The sequence below is a fragment of the Triticum aestivum genome, chromosome 2B, assembly GCF_018294505.1.
Source record: "Triticum aestivum cultivar Chinese Spring chromosome 2B, IWGSC CS RefSeq v2.1, whole genome shotgun sequence".
Taxonomy (NCBI): domain Eukaryota; kingdom Viridiplantae; phylum Streptophyta; class Magnoliopsida; order Poales; family Poaceae; genus Triticum; species Triticum aestivum.
The window spans coordinates 469943554-469967156 of record NC_057798.1 but is presented as its reverse complement, the minus strand read 5'-3'; the positions used below and the strand labels follow the sequence as shown (position 1 = coordinate 469967156).

Below are 23603 nucleotides of genomic sequence, written 5' to 3'. Positions count from 1 at the left end.
GCCCTGGCCGCTGGCGGCTGGAGGCTGTGCTTCCCCTTCCGCCGTCGTCCTCTGCGCCGGCGTGGCTGACGCCGGACGGGGAGGGAGAGCAGGACGGCGCGCCTTCCCCTCGGGCCTTCCCCCTCCCGCTCGTCCGCTCCCCTTCCCTACTCTGCTCTCTTCGACGCCTTGCTCTGCTCGACGCCTCGACACCACTGACGCTCCGGCAATCCGCAGGCCCGCAACTCCTCTCTTTGCTCGACTGTGGGGCGTCGGCTGCTCTCTCCCTGCTCGATTGTTGGCTACTCCTCTCCCTGCTCGATGCCAACAGCACTCAAGCAATCTCCAATCCAGCAGCTGTAAGTAAACCCGGGCAAACGTCGGGCCGGGCCGGATTTCGGGCCGGGCTTATAAAAGCCCGACCTTCATTTCCCAAGCCCGAGCCCGGCCCGAAGCCCGAAATACTCCCTGTTTTCAAGCCCGAGCCCGGCCCGAAGTCAAGCCCGAAGCCCGAAAGCCCGGCCCGAACGCTGTTTTTTAGTGTACGCACGTGCAAGCCCGGCCCGAAGCCCGAAAGCCCGGCCCGAAACACATAAAAAATGAAGCCTGAGCCCGGCCCGAACTATCTTCCGGGCTGCAAAACTAGGCCCGAGCCCGGCCCGAACGTCAAGCCCGGCCCGGCCCGGCCCGGGTTTTTCGGGCCGGGCTCGGGCCGGGTCGTCGGGCCGGGCTCGGGCCGGGTCGTCGGGCCGGGCTGCCCATGCCCGGGTTTAGCTGTAAGTACGCTGTACTCTGTACATATCCTAGCTATGCTGCAATAGAAAGGTTGGTTGGAAACTTGTGAGTAATTTCAAGTTAATTTGAGATTTGTAGTTAGCCTTGAGAAATTTAAAGAATAGAGAATAGAGATTATGTTGGTTTAATCTCTTTCTAATCTGATAAGTTGGGCTGGTGGATATGTGTAGTGTACTTCTGATGGACAGAACAGAACTGACACCTCAAGTTCAGATTTCAAGTAGAGATTTTGTTCGATTTTCTTGGTTTCAATTCCTTTAGGCTTTAGTAGCATTTTTCGAAAATAATGGCAGTGGTAGGCTGGTAGCTATAGCTTGTCATATATTAAGAATTGGCTTTGACATACATAAAGAACTATCAGTAGTAGACTAGTAGTATGTTCCATTTCTTTTTTACTGTCTTGAACTCTTGATAGCTTATGTTTGTGTCTTTTCTCTGCAATAGTAGGCGACCAGCAAGATGTCTTCATCAGGTGCCAGCTCCGCAAATACAAGAACAAGAAAAGATGCAGCTTGGGAGCATGCTTTACCAATTACAGATGAGTTTAGGACAAAGAATAGAGTTGGATGCAAATATTGTTTAAACTTCTACAATGGTGGCATTACAAGGTTCAAGAAGCATTTGGCTGGACAGAGAAGAGATTGTGTGCCCTGCACACAGGTACCTGATCATGTAAAAGAGCAAATGTGTGCACTGCTAGCTGTTAGTGCTAAAAACAAGGATGAATCATTGAACAAAATGTTGACGCTGCAAGATGAAGTCAGAGGGATGTATGGTCAGAGTGGGAATGATGATCAAGAGTGCACAAATGTTAAGTCAGAATGATTATTGTTTTATGTCAAATGTGATGAAATTTGTGATATGTCATATGATGAAATGTGTGATATATGAAATGACAGTTTTAAAAGTTGGGGTTGAGGCAAAGACTAGATCCCTTAAATCCAACCCTTAAAGCAGTTTACGGGTTAGGTTTGAGGGTTCTAGTCTTTGCCTCTGTTTTTCAACCCTTAAAAGTGTCAAAAAGTGGCACTTCTCAACCTGTAAAACTGCTATAAAGGTTTGAGTGTTTGAGGATTCTACTAGTAATGCTCTTAAGCACGAGGCTGAGGCTGACAAAGAATTTTTTGTTCACCTACTCGGAAGAATTCTTTGTTCACCTACTCGGATGCGGATGGATCTGCGCGTGCCATGAGGATAGATGAACTCCCAACTACCAAACGTCCTACATGCACCAAAGCCAAAGCCGGTGGCCGGCCGGCTTTATCGCCGTGGCCTCCATCGATCGAGCACGTGCGCCTCCATAGATCTGGATGGTTGATGCATGCACACTGGACTGCAGCTGGTACTACGTGCATGCATCCGTGCGCGGCTGCTATTTTTCGCCGCAACTGATTGGTGACACGTTCCTTCGTCAGTGTTAAACGGGGAAACAAATTGTTTTTGTTTTCTTGGGGAAGTTACGTTAGTCGACACGAGTAATTAAACGGCGTACGTCCGGGAAGTTTAGCTAGCTGCTGGTACAGTGCGATGATGGTGAGGGGTTCACCTAAATGTAGCGGCGCAGTACAGCGAGGGTTTTAGCTCACCGCCTGCTCTAGCTAATTATCGGATCACTGATGTGTTGTATCAGGACGTTTTTGGTTGCGTCTCGTCATCGCTTTTATCGGCTCGCCAATCCTTGTCGTACTGCTCACCCAGTAAAGTCCTAATTTCTGACTAGACTACTCACTAGAGTGGTACCAAGCCGAGAAGTGCGGCGATTCGGTGCCTAAGGTGTGTCTACACTTGGAAGCAAACAGTAAGTTAAAAAAAAGTTAAGAAGGATTTTTCTTTTTGGTCATCGAAGATGCTTGAATATGCGATGTGCGTGCAAAAATGAAAAGGTATTTGGACATTCGAGAAGGTCGTGGCAAAACTAATATTTGATTGTGGAAAAGCCTTTAAAAAAGAACACTGTTTGGAATTTTTTTCCCCTAGAGCTGCTCAAATGTCCAAACACTATAGAAATTTGCACGTTCCTTGTTTTCATCCAAGCATCTTCAATGCCAAAATATTTTAGAATTGATTGGATTTTTTACTATTTATTTTGAATTTAGTGGTCAGTGGATGCAAATGAGCCCACGAATTACAACAAGCCAAGGTCCTTTTTAAGCGGAAAAAAAGCCAAGGTCCTTTGTCAAATTGTCCTAGTACACCTGTTTTGCTTAATATCTATACCTATTATTAAAAGACGATGCATTTTCTTTTTGATTTTTTGGTCCATCCATCCACCCAAACTGCCCATACAGTTAAAATAAATTATCCACAATGCCACCCATAAATGAAAAAACACTTTGTTGTTTGTCTCTCTTTCTTTTGCCAGTCATTCAAACTACACCTAAAGTTGAAGTAAATTACTCATCCCCTCATCTTAAGTGAAAAAAAAACTCCTATTTAATTGCTTATCTGAATTTTCTGTCTGTTATCGAAGCCACCCCTAAAGTTGAAGTAAACTACCCACCTCGTGCACCCGTAAAAGTGAAAAAAAAAACAAATGCTCTTCTGAATTATTCGTATTTTTTTTGGGAATTCTTCCGATCAATTCATCTTCAATCATGGCAGTACAACGAACACAAAAAATAATAAAAATTACATCCAAATTCGTAGACCACCTAGCGACGATTACACACATTGAAACGAGCTGAATTATTCTTACTTCATAGGGCCCTCGGGTTTTTCATCCATCATGAAGTAAATTACCTACTTCGTCACACGTAAAAGTGAAAAAAAAACAAGTGCTCCTCTGAATTATTCGTACTTCATTGGGCCCTCTAATTTTTCATCTATAGTGAGACCGACCTTTTGTTTTCTTTCTCATACAACATCATTAAAAAAAAATACATGCATCAAGGACAAGTCCAACATCTACCCATTGTAAGCACGTTAGAATGCAGATGTCTTATGTACGCATGCGCGTTGGTTCTTGGTTGGTGCATAAATATTTAAATATGTGTATATACATGGAGTGTGAATATTTGGAACTTGATTTGAAGACCACGGTTCTATTATCCGGTTGGAACGCACAGATTTTTTTTTTAGTAGACAGCTGATAGATGGATCGACACCAGCAAACACAAGGTGGTTCCCTCAAATCAAAAAAAGAAAAAACACAATGTGGCACGCAGGATACATACAACGTACCCGTACGGGGGGCGAGGATCCAGCCGGAACCGCATTCATCTGATTTGGAAGCAATGGGCAAAAAGGCGGGGGTTGGTGCGCGGCGAGTTTAAAATTGAGATAAGCCGGGGAAGGCGACGTCGCGCGCTCTCGTCTCTTCACTCGACGGGGCCGAATGAGTGGTCCTCCTCCACCTCCAGTCCCAAGCTCTCCCAAACCCCCAACCTCTCGCATAGGCATAGGCAGAGCAGACCCACCCGCTGCAGACCTGGACCACCGGTCACGAGGCCACGCGTCAGGGAAACACCCTCTCCCTCTCCGGCAGAAAACGGAGGTGGACGTCGTCCACCTTTGCCGGCCCCGTTCTTAATGCCGCGCGGTAATCGCCGCGAGCTTCTACTACAGTCACCGGAGGTCCGGAGGCCGGAGCGCACTGTGAGGCGTCACATGGGATGGGCTTGTACGTACGTACGCTAGCTAGCACTCCACATTTATTACGGCAGTCGGCAGGTTGCCCATCCCATCCCATCCCCTCCCGTCGCGGCCGCCGTCCCTTCCCTTCTCGCCTCCAGGTCCAGGTCCCGGCCCGCTTTAAATCCGCCCCTGGCCTTCCTTCCGGCCTCCCTCCCTCCCTCGCTCGCCGCTGCTTAGTGGAGTAGTATAATCAGTACAGATAATTATTGGCAGCCAGATATTTTCGTCCGCTCAGTTCAGTTCACTACCCGCGGTGGCCGCGAGAACCCGGATCGCCGATCGACAGATGGACGCGGCCATATCCGCCGCCCACGAAGCGCCGCCCGCTGTCGTCCTCGTCTCCGCCGGCGCCAGCCACTCCGTCGCCCTCCTCGGTAAGTCAAGCGGACCGTTTTCTTTCTTTCTTTCTGGGCGGGGGGAGCATTCCGTCGAGCGCCGTCTCGGCGCGCAGGGCGTGGATTCTTTCCAGGGCCAGGTGTAGTGTGGATCGTGGTGCTGACGGGCTCGTGCCGTGGCGGCGGCGGCTTGTGCTTTGCAGCGGGCAATGTGCTGTGCACGTGGGGCAGGGGAGAGGACGGGCAGCTCGGCCACGGGGACGCCGAGGACCGGCTCGTGCCGACGGTGATCAGCGGCTTCGACGCGCCGGGGATCACGTCCGTCATCTGCGGGGCGGACCACACCACCGCCTACTCCGAGGACGAGCACCAGGTCTACAGCTGGGGGTGGGGGGATTTCGGGAGGCTGGGGCATGGCAACTCCACCGACGTGTTCACGCCCCAGCCGGTCAAGGCGCTGCAGGGGATAAAGATCAAGCAGCTAGCCTGTGGGGATAGCCACTGTCTGGCCGTCACCATGGCCGGCGAAGTGCTCAGGTAAGCTGGCTATCAACACTTATTAGAGTTGCGCAGCAACAGTATAATATACCAACCTCCTTTCAAAAAGTGGAAGATACTACTGTATGTGTTACTGAGAGGACTTTTCGGCAATTGATAAGATCGCTGCATTGCATTGCTCTTGCTGATCTTCCAGTGACTATTACTTAGTCTGAACTTCTGATACATGCTTGTTTTAGCTGGGGGCGTAACCAAAATGGCCAGCTTGGTCTTGGAACTACTGAAGATTCGCTGCTCCCACAAACGATTCAAGCTTTTGTGGTACAATATTCTTCTTATGTGCTATTTTTAGATAGCAAATGCAAATATACAGTATGATACAAGGAAAAGAAAATCTAGTGTCATCTTCTTCGATATTTGTCCATGACAACAATCTTTTGATTGCATTTTGTTACGGTAGGGATCCCCTACTGGGGAAGCGTACCATGTGAAAATCATTGCTATGGTTTGTAGTATTCGATATACAGACCAACATGACATGTAATGTACTCCCTCCGTTCCAAAATGTAGTGCTTCCTCTATTCCCGTGCTTCAACTTTGACCATAAATTTAACCAACGAGACCGACTGCGGCGGGAGAAGAGTTCTCCCGCCGCAGTCGGTCTCGTTGGTTAAATTTATGGTCAAAGTTGGACCTCGGGAAGCGCGGGCGCATGATATTTTGGAATGGAGGGAGTAGGTGGGATCCTGTCAGGTTATTGGGATGGGCATTCCGTCATTTGTACATAGGTACCACTCTGATATAGACATCAGTGAATAGCACTGTGTTAATGATAAACAAATAGCCTTTTAAGTATACTGGTCTTCTCAAATTTATCGACGAGTATAATAAATCTTGTGTGGGAATGTAGACATGCTGACCTTCTAATGAATATGATGTGCAAGGTTATTAAGAGCTAATGGTCCAAAATGTGTAGGGTATTTCTGTGAAGATGATTGCTGCTGGTGCTGAACATACTGCTGCAGTAACTGAAGATGGCGAAATCTACGGATGGGGCTGGGGTCGATACGGAAACTTGGGTCTTGGTGATCGGAATGACCGATTTGTTCCTGAAAAAGTATCTTCAGTGGAGGTAATGATCTAATTGGCACGACTTGCTTAACATTTACATCCACAGACGCACTCCTACTAGTGCCTTCATCACTTAATAATACATGAAAAATGGAATATTCCATCTATATCTGTGTTCTGGAGTGGTATTATCAAGCAGCCAACATATCCCTGTTAGTGTTATGATAGAACTAATGATGAATATCAAGGACTAGTATTCAAAGACAATAACTGGCTTCCTGTCTGGAGCAGTACCACCCATGTATATTCATGCTTCATAGTTAAATAGCTAACACACAGAAGAATCTTTTGCCTAAATGGAAACCTCCAGAATACAAATTGGTTTTTGAGATGACTAGTGGAAGCTTACATATGCTCATCTAGCCATCCTCATACAGTCACCCTGTAGGTGATTATATTCACTGAAATCACACACATATTGCCTTTTGCAGTTCCGACCATGGAAGGCGTCAGTTCTCTTTTTTGTCTCTTCCTATTGCTCTGTTTGTTCTTATGCCTCCAGGTTTTATCTTTATTCTTGTTAACTGCACTTCTGCAGGGAGAGAAGATGGTGCTTGTTGCATGCGGATGGCGCCATACCATTACTGTTTCCTCCTCTGGTAGTTTGTACACTTACGGTTGGAGCAAATATGGTCAGCTTGGGCATGGCGATTTTGAAGATCATCTAGTTCCACATAAAGTGGAAGCCTTGAAGGATAGCTCTACATCCCAGGTACTAGCTAATACCAACAACATTTTGTGAAATGCAATGTGTATGATAATCTGTGCATGAAGCCCATAAGGCTATCTATATCCAATGTGGTGTTACTTTTGTAGTCCTCCAAGCAACTCGGGACCTATTATATGCTATTCAGCCCTGCAAAATTCCCCGTGTCAGACTAAAGTTTTAGAGCTATCAAATTTTGTTTGTTACATATACTACTATGTGTGATTGCTGATTGAGGTTTGTGAAGAAGGTTTATAATATATACATATGTTCTGTCTGATTTAGATTTCAGGTGGATGGAGGCATACAATGGCACTTACATCAGATGGAAAGCTTTATGGATGGGGATGGAACAAGGTCATTATCAATGTCCATCTACTTCTCTTTATGCGTCATAGTTGGTATCTTAGTAAAACTACACAAGGAGGACTTTTATTGCGTGGTTTTGTTCATGATTTCAGAAGACCAAATTCAAAGTGAATCTCTATTATTGTGCCCCAGCTGTAAACAATTTTGTATATGCATTGGTTTCTACGTCGCTGCCATTTCATGGCAATCTAAAGATTCCTTTACACAAAGAAAACAAGATAAACCTCTTATTAATTTAAACAGGACCGACCGAGTTTCAGTTTTTTTTTATAATTTCTAGTTGGAGAATCACCATTGTTCACTAAAGTTCAACTTCTTTATGTAGGATAGATTTAGTCTTTACAGATATTTGGTTTTGGTAGAATGTTGAGTTATTACTCATCTGACCTGACTATACAATGCTTGGTTTTTACTGATGAGTAATGACTAGTCAGAATGAATGGAGTTCTGGTAGATCCCTAGATTTGAGGCCTTTCATTATCCCTGTCATCATTCAATACGTTTTTTTACAATGCTACAGCTAGTGGTGGACTGGTTTTTTGTGATCTCATTCATTTTATTTTATTTATTGTTAAACGGAGCCTGTATGCTGAGCTTGGCTTGAATTCTGACTACTTTTCTGAAAACTGGTGGTACTGGCATATTATGTTCTACTCCCTCCGTTCCTAAATATTTGTCTTTCTAGGGATTTCAACAAGTGACTACATACGGAGCAAAATGAGTGAATCTACACTATAAAATATGTCTATATACATCCGTATGTGGTAGTCCATTTGAAATATCTAAAAAGACAAATATTTAGAAACGGAGGGAGTACATATTATGTTTCTGGTGTTTCATCTTTCACTTGTCCAGGTGGTTTATCTCTGTCTTCACTAATCGTCTCATATTTTCATCTACAGTTTGGGCAAGTTGGAGCTGGCGATAATGCCGATCACTGTTCCCCCGCACAGGTTAATTTTCCCGAGGAACAGGTATGGCATGTGTTTGGGATAGCTAAATGATTCATAGAAGTCATAACCAGCATATTTATGCTCAAAGTCGTTTCATTGATTCACGTGAATAATAATTTCAAACTTCCATACCTTGTGGTGGTACTGCAGAAAGTTGCCCAAGTTGCTTGTGGATGGAGGCACACTCTTGCTTTCACAGAAAAGAAAAATGTGTTTGCATGGGGAAGGGGTACTAGTGGACAACTCGGTCATGGGGAAATAGTTGACAGGTGGTTCCCGTTTAATGTTTTTATTCAAGCACTCATTTGAACTAGCCCTTGATCACCTGTAATATAGCGTAAACTAACAAAATATCATCTTGCACAATCCTGAAGGAACACGCCTGTGATGATTGATGCCCTAAGCCCGGACGGTCCTGGCTGCAAGAAGTTGGAGTCTTCAGCAGCTATTCCCTTTGCAGGTTGGTACCAAATGCGCTCTAACCGCAGATACTAGCAGGTGCACTTTTCAGACAGACAACTAATGGTGCTTCGTGATGTTTTCAGCTAAAATTTGGGTGTCACCCTCTGAAAGATATGCTCTTGTTCCTGATGAGAAGGTGAGCTCATGGCTAGTACTCCCTCCATCCCAAAATAAGTGTCTCAACTTTGTACTAACTTTAGTACAAAGTTATACTTACTAAGGTTAAGACACTTACTTTGGGACGGAGGGGTAGATATGAAACCTCTTATCTTTTTGAAAAAGGAGACATTTTTTTTCAGAATTTTTTGAAATGTAAAAATACGAATTTTGAAGAAATTTGAATTTTGCATTTGGAGGCCTCCATGGAGCTCGGCCTCCAAAAGCAATTACCGACATGAAACCTCTTTCTCTTTGCGAGAATATGAAGTTCACATATCATAGGACTGTCACTGAAGATTGCTCCGTGTTAAATCTGCAGGTTGCCAAACCAGGCGATGTCAGCGCACGTGGCAATGGTGCGGATGCGAGTGTGCCCGAGAACGATGTAAAGAGGATGCGCGTGTCATCCTAGTTCGATGACATATCATCTATGTACCTCATTAACCCTAGCACTACTATCAAAAACCCTTGCGCGTCGTTCACCAGTTTCCACCTAGTGGTGTCCAGTTCTTGTGCATTCCGTTCTGCCGAAGTACTTTCCAGAAGAGGAACCTCCTCCTGGCGTTGAGATGATGTATCAGCACCTATGGGCTGTGGTGTATAATTCACCTCTTAGAGGTGGCTAGTAGAATCAACCTGGACCTGTGTTCTGAATGTTTCGGTAGCTGCATCCGACACTTTGTTTGGACGGCACAATCAATAAGCTATTCGTTCTTATCTCCTAATTTTCATAGCTCAATCTGGACTAAATTGTTGCTTTTTTTGGAAAATATACTAACGACAATTTCATAACAAATTGACACTATTTTTTTAATGAGCTAATGACAATGAAATGAGATAAATATTTTTTGGTCCCTCAACTGTCTACACAATTCCCTTTCGGATCACTTATACTAGAATTAAATACTAGAATTAAACATGCTCTTTGTGGTGCCTCTTTTTTTTTCTGAGAGTAAGCGCGTACCATTGCTTCTGCTTCTTTATAGATATGTTTTTTTAAAAGGAGGATTATCCTTGCCTTTGCATTAAAACGATGCACGCAGCCATCTTATTAACTAAAAGGTCAAACAAGTGTGTAGCATGATAAAAAAACTCATGAAAAGATAAAAAAAAGGGAGAACTCAAAGCCACAACCGGCAGAACATAGAACTAGATGCCTATACATATATCCTACTGTTGGACCGCTATTCAAACCGATTGTAGGTATCTCGTGATACCGTCTTCGATCGGTTGCACCCATACGTAATATGCTTCTTGGCTTCCGCACGGCTAAATAACAACCACATACGGATCCAGCCAGTTGCTCTGAAGATTACGTGCAAAATATATGTGATGTTTTATCTGTTACAAATCACGTCATTTTGACAGTTTCATATGACCCAAAGTAATGCACACACCCTGAGTCGAATATGCGCCGCTATCTTAGGCTCTACCCCGTTTACCCAAGTCCCAAAAAGGGTGTTGATGGTATCAGGTGGACTTACGTTAAAAGGCACATGCATAGTTTGCGGCAATAGTTTGGCAAGTGGACAATCAAGAAACAAATGTTGGATTGATTCATTTCGACCGCAGAAACAAAATCGCTTACTACCCTCCCAATTAGGTTTTGCCAGATTATCCTTAGTCAGGATCACTTCTTTGTGTACGAACCACATAAAAAATTTATCTCGAGGGGAACCTTAATATTTTCAAATATGTAGTGATTTTAGGATTGGACCAGTGTGCTATCAAGTCTATGTACATAGACTTCACTGAGAATACCATTGACATTGAAAGCTTTCAGTGCAGTGTATCTGGCTCATCAGAAAGGCTGATTTGCATCACCCTGCACATAAGATGTAGCCATCTATCCCATCGTTCCCTAGAAGCGATCTTCGGAAATGTATGTTTAAAAGAAGTGATCCTAGAATTATACTAATGAAAGCCTCCTTTTGTTGTACGATATTGTAGAGGGTTGGATATTGTATGGCGAGCGGCGCGACCCCTAGCCACGTATCTTCCCAGAACCTAGTTGAATTTGCCATTCCCGACACTGAATTGGGCCTATTGAAAAAGGCTACCTTTGTCCACATGAGCCCTTTCCAAAAAGGTGAATCATTCGGCTATGCCGTAACTTGGGCAAGGATCATGGAGTGTAGATACTTGTTATGCCATAACTATATCCACACTCCCTCGTCCTCAACAAAAAGTCTATACAACCATTTACCGAGCAAGCATTTGTTCTTTATCTCAATGTTTTCTATACCTAAACCTCCTTGATCCTTCGGCCTGCAAATTATATCCCACTTTGCCAGCCTATATTTTAATTTAGTCTCATCACTCTCGCAAAAGAAGCGTGATTGATAAAAGTCGTCTTTTGCGTACCCCCACGGGTACCTCAAAGAAGGACAACAGGAACATCATTATACTTGTAAGCACTGAGTTTACCAGGATTAGACGACCCCCATAAGACCTAAGCTTGCCCTTCCAGCAGCTAAGCTATTTCTCAAATTGATCCTCTATGCACTTCCATTCTTTCTTGGTGAGCTTTCAGTGGTGAATTGGTATTCCCAGATATCTGAACGGGAGAGGCCCAAACTTACACCCAAATAACTGTCTATAATTGTCCTGCTCTTCCTTGGTGCATCCAACGCAGGAACATTTCACTTTTGTTAAAATTGATTTTCAACCCAAAAAGTTGTTCGAAGAGACATAAAATCAGTTTCATATTCCTAGCCTTTGCCAAATCATGTTCCATGAAAATAAATAGTATCATTTGCATATTGAAGAATGGAAACCCCACTGTCCACGAGATGAGGAATAAGCCCACGCACCTGACCATCCTCTTTGGCCCGACCACTTAGGACTGCTAGCATGTCAGCAATGATATTAAACAGGATTGGAGACGTTGGATCTCTGTGCCTCAAACCCTTTTGGGTCAGGAAATAATGACATATGTTTGTCATTAACCTTTATCCCAAAACTACCTTTTTGTACAAAGGACTCTACCTGCTTCGTCTAGGTTGCATCAAAACCCTTCATATGTAAGGTCTCCTGTAAAAATGGCCACTTAACCTTATCATATGCCTTCTCGAAGTCCACTTTGAAGAAAATCACATCTAGTTTCTTTGAGTGGATTTCGTGCAAAGTTTCGTGAAGAACGACAACACCCTCTAGGATATGTCGTCCCGGCATGAAGGTCGTTTAAGTTGGCTGCTGATACGTCCATTTTGATTCATATTTTCCTACTATTATGTACAATGTTTTTATGCATAATAATGCTTTATGAAGTAATTATAATGCCTTTTCTATCATAATATGCAAGGTTTACACAAAGAGGGAGAATGCCGGCAGCTGAAATTCTGGACCTGAAAAAGCTATGTCAGAGTTACATATTCTGCACATCTCCAAATGAGCTAAAAATTTACGAAGAATTATTTTGGAATATATAAAAAATACTGGAGCAAATAACTACCAGAGGGGGGCCACCTGGTGAGCACAAGACACCAGGGTGCACCAGGCCCCCAGGTGCACCCTGGTAGGTTGTGCTCAGCCCAGCGCACCTCCAGTGCCCATCTTCTGGTATATAGGTCATTTTGACCTAGAAAAATAATAATAGGAGGACTATCGGGACGGAGCGCCGCCGTCTCGAGGCAGAACTAGGGCAGGAGCACTTTGCCCTTCGGCGGAGCGATTCCGCTAGGGGAACTTCCCTCCCGGAGGGGGAAATCGAAGACATCGTCATCACCAACAACCCTCTCATCTTTGGAAGGCCAATCTCCATCAACATCTTCATCAACACCATCTCCTCTCAAACCCTAGTTCATCTCTTGTGTTCAATCTTTGTACCGGAACCTCAGATTGGTACCTATGGGTGACTAGTAGTGTTGATTACTATATGGTTTATTTGGTGGAAGATTATGTCCAAAATAAGAAGAATATTGGAGGAAAAATATTAGAATCGAATAAATATTTTATTTGGTATTTTATTGCTATTTTATTTGAATTTGAAAAATATGCATTTTTCAAAATTGCATTTTTTGGGCCAGAAAAATGTTCACTTTGTTCTAAATATTTTATTTAGACGGTGAAAATTGTTTTTGGCATTTTATAGATTTTTTAAATATTTTATTAGGATTTTTCTTCGGCGGAATTTATTTTTTAAAAAAAAAACTTCGGACCGACTCGGCCGAAACCCAACCGGCCTAACTCGCCCGCACCGCCTTCCCGACGCGCCGCCGTAGCCGTGCCCGCGCCAGACTCCTCGGAGTCCGTGACGTCGCCGCCGCCGCCCGACTTGGAGGCCAAGTCGGAGCCCCTCGCCCCCTCCTCCCCATCACCAACCCCGCTGCCGCCGCCGACGGTCGTAGCCCGCGCCGCCGCTTCACCCCGCGCCCGCGCCGCCGTCGCCCTACGCCGCCGCACGCCACCCCGCCTCGCCGGACTCGCCGGAAGTCGCCACCGTCGACCGCCGTTTTTTCGTTCGGTTTTAGGTATAAAACCGTTCGGTTTTTTGCTTACGTTTTTTTGGTTTTTGTTTAGATCGTTTTTTTTTCGAGTTCGCTAGTTAGCGAATGTTCGTCCGAACGTTTCTGTTAGCGAACATATTCGTCAGTTTCTCTCTGATAGCGAACATTCGTTCGTTAGTCTTTTTCTTTTTATTTAGTTTCAGCCAGGGGCCTATCCGTGATTATTTTTATCGCAGATTAGCCCCTGATCTTCAAACCCTAGCAACTTTTCAACCGTTCGTCCAAATCCAGTGAAACCAATGCCAAATCTTCATCTCAAACCCCTCTTTATAGTTAATAAACTTGAACATGATTTTGACAATTTAAAATTTGGTTTCAAGCAGATTTGAATTCGAATTTCTTTTGATCGTAGTTTCAGTTCCGCAACTCCGATTTGATTGATTCTTTTTGCAAATCGAAGCACTTCAGTTGAACTTTCTGTTTGAACTTTCTCATCGGAGTTTTACCCTTGCATCTATGCTTGAGTGCTTATGTATGTTATTGTTTGTTTGCGATAGAATTTCTGGAGTGCGAAGCGTGCTACTACGAGTCACTAGGGTTTGCAGATCGTCAGCAAGGCGAGTACACTTGATCATACCCCTTTATTACCTAGTTTTTATGCATTAGATTCAATCCTCAAACATTGCGTGAGTAGGATCAAATTAACATGTGGGTTTTGGGAAGTAGTTGATGAGGTAGAACCTATTGCCCTTTTTATCAAAACCCTGGGAGTTACTTCTACGTTATGCTTACTGCTATGCTATGCTCGTAGACGTGGATTGATTGAGTGTATCCATGACATATGTGAGAGTTGTAAACTAATGGTTAAAATAAGGTGGCTACTTAAATACACATCTGGGTGGATTGGTTGAGGCACCCTGGAGCACCAAGTGGTTGTCTGGGCACCTGGAGCAATCCAGCGTTGTCCTGGGATATCCCGGAGTACCCGTGTGATCATCCTATGGTTCGCCACCCAGGCTCAAAGGGATCATAAGATTATTAATGCTAGAAACTTCCGTGTGCAGCCACAAGCCATTATGGGATCTGGCATAGTTGAGTAAGTTGTGGGAACCTTTCCATGATGGGCTAGCAGATGTAGGGGATTGTAGGTGTACCGGCCTATCTATCGGTTAAGGGGACCTCTTCGGAAAGACTGTGTCTCGGTCATCTGTTTCTCAAACACCATGCAGTGCGAGAAATACAATGGAGGAGATTGAGTCTTGTGGGGAAAAGTGCGCAAACCTCTGTAGAGTGTACAAACTAATCATGGTTAGCCGTGTCCCCGGTTATGGACATCTTGAGTATCTGGTTCTTGAATTATTGATTTGATCTCATCACTCTTTTTAAACTAAAATTGTTGGGTCATTAATATTGTTTAATTGGGATTGAGTTGGAGGAACCTTCTCAATGTTTATCAACCAACTTTTTAGTTAAATAAATTATATTCCTTTGCAGTAGGGAAAAATTGGCTTTACGCAAACTGATAACCATAGAGCTTTCCACCAGCCATATATGCATGTAGTGTTAGCAGTAATTCTGTTCGTTGATCTACAATGTTATTTTGCCAGCATATTCCATGTGCTGACCCGTTTCGGGCTGCAACGTATTATGTTGCAGACTTTTTAGACGATGAGTAAGGTGTGCTAGGTCATTGTCGTGCACTCAGCTATGCCGTTGGAGTTGATGGACTCATTTACCTTCGATGCTTTCGCACTTATCTTATTTAGATGGCCTTAAGCCATATTATTGTAATAAGCTCTCTTTTGAGACATTCGATGTAATAAGTGTGTGATTGCACTCTATTATAAATCCTTCAAGTACTGTGTTTGTCAGCATTACCGATCCAGGGATGACATGTACGCATAGAGATTTGACCGTTTGAGGTTGGATCGCTACAAGATGGTATCAGAGCACATGCTGATTGTAGGACGTGACCACTAAGATGAGCCATAGGTCACTCTTCTCTACTCATTTCTGACTCCTCTCCATTTTCCACTCTATAGATGGTGGACCCGAGGAACAAGTTTGCTCAACCGGATGAAGACACCCCATTTGGACGACACTTGAAAGAAGTCACTAGGTACCTGAACATCGGAATACCAAGCTTCACCGGGACCTACACCGCCACTTTACTAGAAGAGGAGCGTTGGATGATTCGAGTTCATGTTCCAAGAAGGACATTTGTGCCAGTTACGGAGCCCATAGAGTTTTTCTTTGATGCACCAACCTGGAGTCTAGGAAAGTGCATGGCAGCCCACATCGCCATGGGACGCATCGGAGACGTCTACAACAAGGATCTTAAGGACACCATCTACCAGACATGTGGGCATTGAAATGAGCAATGGGAGATGATCAGCACCAGGTGGGACAAGTCCATTGCAGCTTTCATCCAGGAGTTAAACCAACACATTCGTCGCTAGGAGAACCAAATGTGTGCCAGCATGATAGATCTGAAGAAAGTGATGACCAAGAACATGGAGCTTGAAGAGGAACTCAAGTCTACACGTGATGGATATGAGGAGGAAATCGCAGTACTAGTAGAAAAGAATGAAGACCTGATAAGGAAGCTAGGAGTATTCATGGGAGACCCCGCGCCAGGAGGAGATGACGACCATACGGAGGACTACATCATCATCGACGACACCGACTCTGACCCCGACAGTAGTGATGATGATTACGAAGATGAAGCTGGGGCAGATATCATGGAGTCTTCCACCGATCAAAATTTCTAGATGACCACCATATTATCAGTAGTATTCCCCCATGTATATAGTAGTAGTATGAGTATTTTGTAATGGCAGTTAGATCGTTTGTATGCCCTTGTTTGAATTGAGTGGTGTGATATGAATGTGTTTGTCTCATGTGCATATGGGTAGTGCTTTCTCTTTAGACCTCACTCTATTCTAAGCTCTCCCCTCTAAACCTATCAGATGCCTCTGAGACGTGACACCGGATTTGTCTTCCCACCGGAGCTCACTCAGTTGATCCAACGGCAGAATGCCTTGATGCAGCTACTAGTCCAGAACCAAGGCAATAACAACAACAACAACAACAACAACAACAACAACAACAACAACAACAACAACAACAACAACAACAACAACAACCCACCGCCACCACCTCCAGTTGACAACTTAGCCCGTTTTCTGAGGTTGAATCTATCGGTGTTTTCCAGTTGCACCGAGCCGATTGTTGCTGATGACTGGTTACGCAGGATTGGAAGGGAATTGACCACCGCAGGTTGCACAGATGCTGAAAAGGTGCGTTTTGCCGCACACCAACTGGATGGACCCGCAGCCTCATGGTGGGAGAACTACACCACCACTTTCCCCATAGCCAATGTCACTTGGGATCAGTTTCAACAAGCTTTCCGTACCGCCCATGTCTCAACTGGAGCTATGAACATGAAGAAGCGTGAGTTTCGCAACTTACGCCAGGGAAACCGTACTGTAGGGCAGTACATGGATGAGTTTAGTAAGTTAGCTGGCTATGCCCCGGATGATGTGGCCACAGATGCCGCGAAGCAGGAGAAGTTTATGGAAGGGCTGAATGATGAGATGAGCATGCAGTTGATGGTGGCAACATTTACTAACTACCAGGAGTTGGTAGACAGGGCACTTATGATTGAAGGGAAGCAGCAGCAGATAGAGAGCCACAAAAGGAAGTGTGGACAAGGGAAGTACAATTCAGGAGCTCAGCAGAGACCTCATTTTACCTCGAATTCGGGAGGACACACCCACCACAACGATGGAGGCCACACTCACAATGGAGGAAGTTCGCATAATCATAGTGGCCCCAAGAATGGGAATGGGAATGGAGGAAGCAGCAGCCAGAACCGTTCCAACCCAGCAACACCCGCCAAGAAGGATCTAAGTCACATTACTTGTTTCAAGTGCGGGAAGACTGGGCACTACGCCACCGAGTGTTCTGAAGCAAAGAATGGAAATGGCAATGGAAACTCTAGGAAGAAGCCCAACCCTTTCACCATAGGTCAGGTGAACCACATCAACGTGGAGGAAGTTGAAGAGCAGCCAGATGCAGTTATAGGTAAGTTTTTGGTTAAGTCATTTGCTGCAATCATTCTTTTTGATACTGGTGCATCGCATTCATACATATCAAGGGGATTTGCAGATAAGTATAAGTTGCCCACCAAAGTTATTAATACACCCATGTTAGTAAGCTCGCCAGGAGCGGAGTATATGGCAAGCAAAGGATGTTTTCAGATGCCATTGACCATAGTGCTACCTCTTGAGCATGCGTTGGTTTTCCCTTGAAGACGAAAGAGGGGATGCCTTCCGGGGCATCCCAAAACTTAGGCTTTTGGTTGTCCTTGAATTTTACCTTGAGGTGCCTTGGGAATCCCCAAGCTTAGGCTCTTGCCACTCCTTATTCCATAATCCATCAAATCTTGAAAACTTCACAACACAAAACTCAACAGAAAATCTCATGAGCTCCGTTAGTATAAGAAAACAAATTACCACTTTAAGGTACTGTAATGAACTCATTATTTATTTATATTGGTGTTAAACCTACTGTATTCCAACTTCTCTATGGTTCATACCCCCGATACTAGCCATAGATTCATCAAAATAAGCAAACAACACACGAAAAACAGAATCTGTCAAAAACAGAACAGTCTGTAGTAATCTGTATCAAACGTTTTCTTCTGTAACTCCAAAAATTCTGAAATAATTTGTTGGACATGAGGAATTTGTCTATTAATCATCTTAAAAAAGAATCAACCTAAAATCACTCTCCAGTAAAAAAATGGCAGCTAATCTCGTGAGCGCTAAAGTTTCTGTTTTTTACAGCAAGATCATAAAGACTTCACCCAAGTCTTCCCAAAGGTTCTACTTGGCACAAACACTAATTAAAACATAAAACCACATCTAACCAGAGGATATATGAATTATTTATTACTAAATAGAAACAAAAAACAAGAAACAAAAATAAAATTGGGTTGCCTCCCAACAAGCGTTATTGTTTAACACCCCTAGCTAGGCATAAAGGCAAGAATAGATCTAGGTATTATCATCTTTGGTATGCAATCCATAAGTGACTCTCATAATAAATTCATAAGGTAATTTAATTTTCTTTCTAGGAAAGTGTTCCATGCCTTTCCTTAACAGAAATTGGAATCTAATATTTCCTTCTTTCATATCAATAATTGCACCAATCATTCTAAGGAAAGGTCTACCAAGAATAATAAGACATGTAGGATTGTAATCTATATGAAGAACAATAAAATCTAGGGGCACATAATTGCTATTTTCAACAATAAGAACATCATTAATCCTTCCCATATGTTTGTTAATGGTGGAATCCGCAAGATGCAAGTTTAAAGAACAATCATCAAATTCACGGAAACCTAACACACCACACAAAGTTTTTGGAATTGTGGAAACACTAGCACCCAAATCACACAAAGCATAGCATTCATGATCTTTAATCTTAATTTTAATAGTAGGTTCCCACTCATCATAAAGTTTTCTAGGGATAGAAACTTCTAATTCAAGCTTTTCTTCATAAGATTGCATTAAAGCATCAACGATATGTTTAGTAAAAGCTTTATTTTGACTATAAGCACGAGGAGAATTTAACACAGATTGCAATAAGGAAATACAATTTATTAAAGAACAATTATCATAATTAAATTCCTTGAAATCCAAAATAGTGGGTTCATTGCTATGTAAAGTTTTGACCTCTTCAATCCCACTTTTACCAATTTTTGCTTCAAGATCTAAAAACTCGAAATCATTGGGACGCCTTTTAACTAAATTTGACTCATCTCCAGTCCCATCATTATCAAGATTCATATTGCAAAACAAAGATTTAATAGGAGACACATCAATCATTTTTAGATCTTCATCCTTATTATCATGAAAACTAGAAGAACACGCTTTCATAAAGCAATCTTTTTTAGCACGCATCCTAGTGGTTCTTTCTTTGCACTCATCAATGGAAATTCTCATAGCTTTGAGAGACTCATTGATATCATGCTTAGGTGGAATAGATCCAAGTTTCAAAGAATCAACATCAAGAGAAATTCTATCCACGTTCCTAGCCAACTCATCAATCTTAGGCAATTTTTCAAGCAAAGCATTGAAATTCTTTTGCGAAATCATAAATTCTTCAACACTAGTCTCAAAATCAGAGGGCATCTTATTAAAATTTCCACAAGAGTTGTTGTAGGAATTACCATAATTATTAGAGGAATTACTAGGAAACGGTCTAGGATTAAAGTTTCCTCTATACGCGTTTTTACCAAAATTGTTCCTACCAACAAAATTCACATCCATAGATTCATTATTATTCTCAATGAAAGTAGACAAAGGCATATCATTAGGATTAGAGGAAACACTCTTATTAGCAAACAACTTCATAAGTTCATCCATCTTTCCACTTAAAACATTAATCTCTTCTATTGCATGAACCTTTTTACTAGTAGATCTTTCAGTATGCCATTGAGAATAATTAACCACAATATTATCTAGGAGTTTAGTAGCTTCTCCTAAAGTGATTTCCATAAAAGTGCCTCCCGCGGCCAAATCTAAAATATTTGTAGAAGCAAAATTCAATCCAACATAATTTTTTTTGTATGATCATCCATAAATTCAATCCATGAGTAGGGCAATTACGTATCATTAATTTCATCCTCTCCCAAGCTGGTGCAACATGTTCATGATCAAGTTGCTTAAAATTCATAATATCGTTTCTAAGAGAGATGATCTTAGCGGGAGGAAAATACTTAGAGATAAAAGCATCTTTGCACTTATTCCATGAATCAATACTATTTTTAGGCAAAGACGAAAACCAAGTTTTAGCATGATCTCTAAGCAAAAACGGAAATAGCTTCAATTTAACAATATCATTATCCATGTTTTTCTTCCTTTGCATATCACACAAATCAACAAAGTTGTTTAGATGTGTAGTGGCATCTTCACTAGGAAGGCCAGAGAATTGATCTTTCATGACAAGATTCAGTAAAGCAACATTAATTTCACAAGATTCAGTATCGATGATAGGAGCAATCGGAGTGCTAAGAAAATCATTATTGTTGGTATTGGAAAAGTCACACAATTTAGTATTGTCTTGAGCCATCGTGACAAACAATGCAACACACAAGCACACAAGAAACAAGCGAAAAGAGACGAACGGAAAAAGAGGGCGAATAAAACAGCAAAGGTGAAGTGAGGGAGAGAAAAACGAGAGGCAAATGGCAAATAATGTAATGCGAGGGATAATAGTTTGTTATGGGTACTTGGTGTGTCTTGACTTGTGCGTAGATCTCCCCGGCAACGGTGCCAGAGATGGCTAGTTGCTGGGAGATCAAATCTTGACTTAACTTGGCATAAGCCTCCCCGACAACGGCGCCAGAAATCCTTCTTGCTACCTCTTGAGCATGCGTTGGTTTTCCCTTGAAGAGGAAAGGGTGATGCAGCAAAGTAGTGTAAGTATTTCCCTCAGTTTTTGAGAATCAAGGTATCAATCCAGTAGGAGGTTACATGCAAGTCGCCTTGTACCTGCACAAACAAATAAGAACCTTGCAACCAACGCGATAAAGGGGTTGTCAATCCCTTCACGGCCACTTGCAAAAGTGAGATCTGATAGAGATAATAAGATTAATATTTTTGGTATTTTTATGATATTGATTGGAAAGTAAAGATTGCAAAATAAACGGCGGCAGAAATACTAAATTGATAGGAAAATAATATGATGGAAGATAGACCCGGGGGCCATAGGTTTCACTAGTGGCTTCTCTCAAGGTAGCATAATCTACGGTGGGTGAACAAATTACTGTCGAGCAATTGATAGAAAAGCGCATAGTTATGAGAATATCTAGGCATGATCATGTCTATAGGCATCACGTCCGCGACAAGTAGACTGAAACGATTCTGCATCTACTACTATTACTCCACACATCGACCGCTATCCAGCATGCATCTAGAGTATTAAGTTCATAAGAACAGAGTAACACATTAGGCAAGATGACATGATGTAGAGGGATAAACTTAAGTAATATGATATAAACCCCATATTTTTATCCTTGATGGCAACAATACAATACATGCCTTGCTGCCTCTGCTGTCATTGGGAAAGGACACCGCAAGATTGATCCCAAAGCTAAGCACTTCTCCCATTGGAAGAAAGATCAATCTAGTAGGCCAAACTAAACTGATAATTCGGAGAGACTTGCAAAGATATCAAATCATACATATAAGACTTCAGAGAAGAACCAAATACTGTTCATAGATAATCTTGATCATAAACCCACCACAAAAAGAATTACATCGAATAGATCTCCAAGAGAATCGAGGAGAACTTTGTATTGAGATCCAAAGAGAGAGAAGAAGCCATCTAGATAATAACTATGGACCCAAAGGTCTGTGGTAAACTACTCACACATCATCGGAGAGGCTATGGTGTTGATGTAGAAGCCCTCCGTGATCGATTCCCCCTCCGACGGAGCGCCGAAAAAGGCCCCAAGATGGGATCTCATGGGTACAGAAGGTTGCGGTGGTGGAAATAGGGTTTCGTGGTGCTCTCGGATGTTTTCAGGGTATATGAGTATATATAGGCGAAAGAAGTAGGTCGGTGGAGCCACGAGGGGCTCACAAGGGTGGGGGCGCGCCTCCCTGCCTCGTGGCCGCCTCGTTGCTTCCTTGACGTCCACTCCAAGTCACCTGGATTGCGTTTGTTCCAAAAATAACTCTCCCGAAGGTTTCATTCCGTTTGGATTCCGTTTGATATTCCTTTTCTACGAAACACTAAAATAGGCAAAAAAACAACAATTTGCACTGGGCCTTTGGTTAGTAGGTTAGTCCCAAAAATAATATAAAAGTGCATAATAAAGCCCATTAAACATCCAAAACAGATAATATAATAGCATGGAACAATAAAAAATTATAGATACGTTGGAGACGTATCAGTAGGCATGTTTTCCCCTCAGACCTAATAATTCTGGAGTCACAAGGATTGGATGTGATACTAGGCATGGATTGGCTATCGATGTATGGAGGAAACATCAATTGCGCCAGTAAGTCAATTCTGCTCACCACCCTGGAGGGAAAAAAGATTAAATATGTATCCAGGCATGTGCCAAGGAGGACCCAAGTAAATTCCCTCTCAGGAGTTGTTCAGGAGGAAGTGCCTGTAGTGAAGGATTACTCGGATGTTTTTCTAGAGGAACTACCAGGCATGCCGCCGGATCGAGATATTGAGTTTTTGATAGAGCTGTTGCGAGGCACCGGACCAATATCAAAGAGGCCATATCGGATGCCCACAAATGATCAGGAGGAAATCAAGAAGCAGATTAAGGAGTTATTGGAGAAAGGTTACATACGACGAAGTTCGTCACCGTGGGGAGCCCCGGTGCTCTTAGTTGAGAAGAAGGATGGATCTTTGAGTATGGTTGTTGATTATTGTGCATTGAATGAAGTGACGATCAAGAATAAGTACCCACTACCGATGATCAATGATTTGTTTGACCAGCTGCAAGGAGCTAAAGTATTTTCCAAGATCGATCTGCGATCAGGATGCCACCAGATGAAGATCCGGGAACAAGATATACCAAAGACAGCTTTCACCACAAGGTACGGGCTATATGAGTACACGGTCATGTCATTTGGATTGACCAATGCCCCTGCTTATTTCATGAGTATGATGAATAAGGTGTTCATGGAATTCTTGGATAAGTTTTTCGTGGTGTTCATTGATGATATTTTGGTATACTCAAAGAATGAAGAGGAGCACAAGGAGCATTTGCGCTTAGTTCTTGAGAAGCTCAGGGAACATCAGTTATATGCCAAGTTTAGCAAGTGTGAGTTTTGGTTGAAGGAAGTTGGATTTCTTGGACATGTTATATCGGGAGAAGGTATAGCAGTGGATCCTACCAAGGTTCAATCAGTCACTAAGTGGTTGGCACCCACCTCAATTGGAGAGATCCACAGTTTCCTAGGACTCGCGAGATATTACCGGAGATTCATTGAGAATTTTTCCAAGATTGCGAAGCCCATGATGGAGTTGTTGAAGAAGGACACTAAGTTTAAATGGGCAGATGAATGTGAGGCAAGTTTTCAGGAGTTGAAGAAACGTT

The 23603-nt window shown here is 42.9% G+C and overlaps 1 protein-coding gene across 1 annotated transcript; it reads left to right on the top strand.

Annotated features, from left to right (window-relative positions):
* Positions 1 to 4197: 4197 nt before the first annotated feature.
* Positions 4198 to 9745, top strand: LOC123045505 (ultraviolet-B receptor UVR8). Its single transcript, XM_044468585.1, has 11 exons — positions 4198 to 4781; positions 4946 to 5279; positions 5480 to 5561; positions 6217 to 6372; positions 6910 to 7083; positions 7363 to 7434; positions 8349 to 8420; positions 8550 to 8668; positions 8774 to 8859; positions 8945 to 8997; positions 9340 to 9745. Exons 1-11 carry the CDS (start codon positions 4694 to 4696, stop codon positions 9430 to 9432), a joined length of 1329 nt encoding a protein of 442 aa, XP_044324520.1. The 5' UTR covers positions 4198 to 4693; the 3' UTR covers positions 9433 to 9745.
* The last annotated feature ends 13858 nt before the right edge of the window (positions 9746 to 23603 follow it).

Coding starts and splice junctions, on each gene's coding strand:
- LOC123045505 (XM_044468585.1), top strand. CDS start 4,694: ATGGACGCGGCCATATCCGCCGCCCACGAAGCGCCGCCCGCTGTCGTC. Junction 5,562..6,216: donor AAACGATTCAAGCTTTTGTG/GTACAATATTCT, acceptor CAAAATGTGTAG/GGTATTTCTGTGAAGATGAT. Junction 8,998..9,339: donor CTCTTGTTCCTGATGAGAAG/GTGAGCTCATGG, acceptor TTAAATCTGCAG/GTTGCCAAACCAGGCGATGT.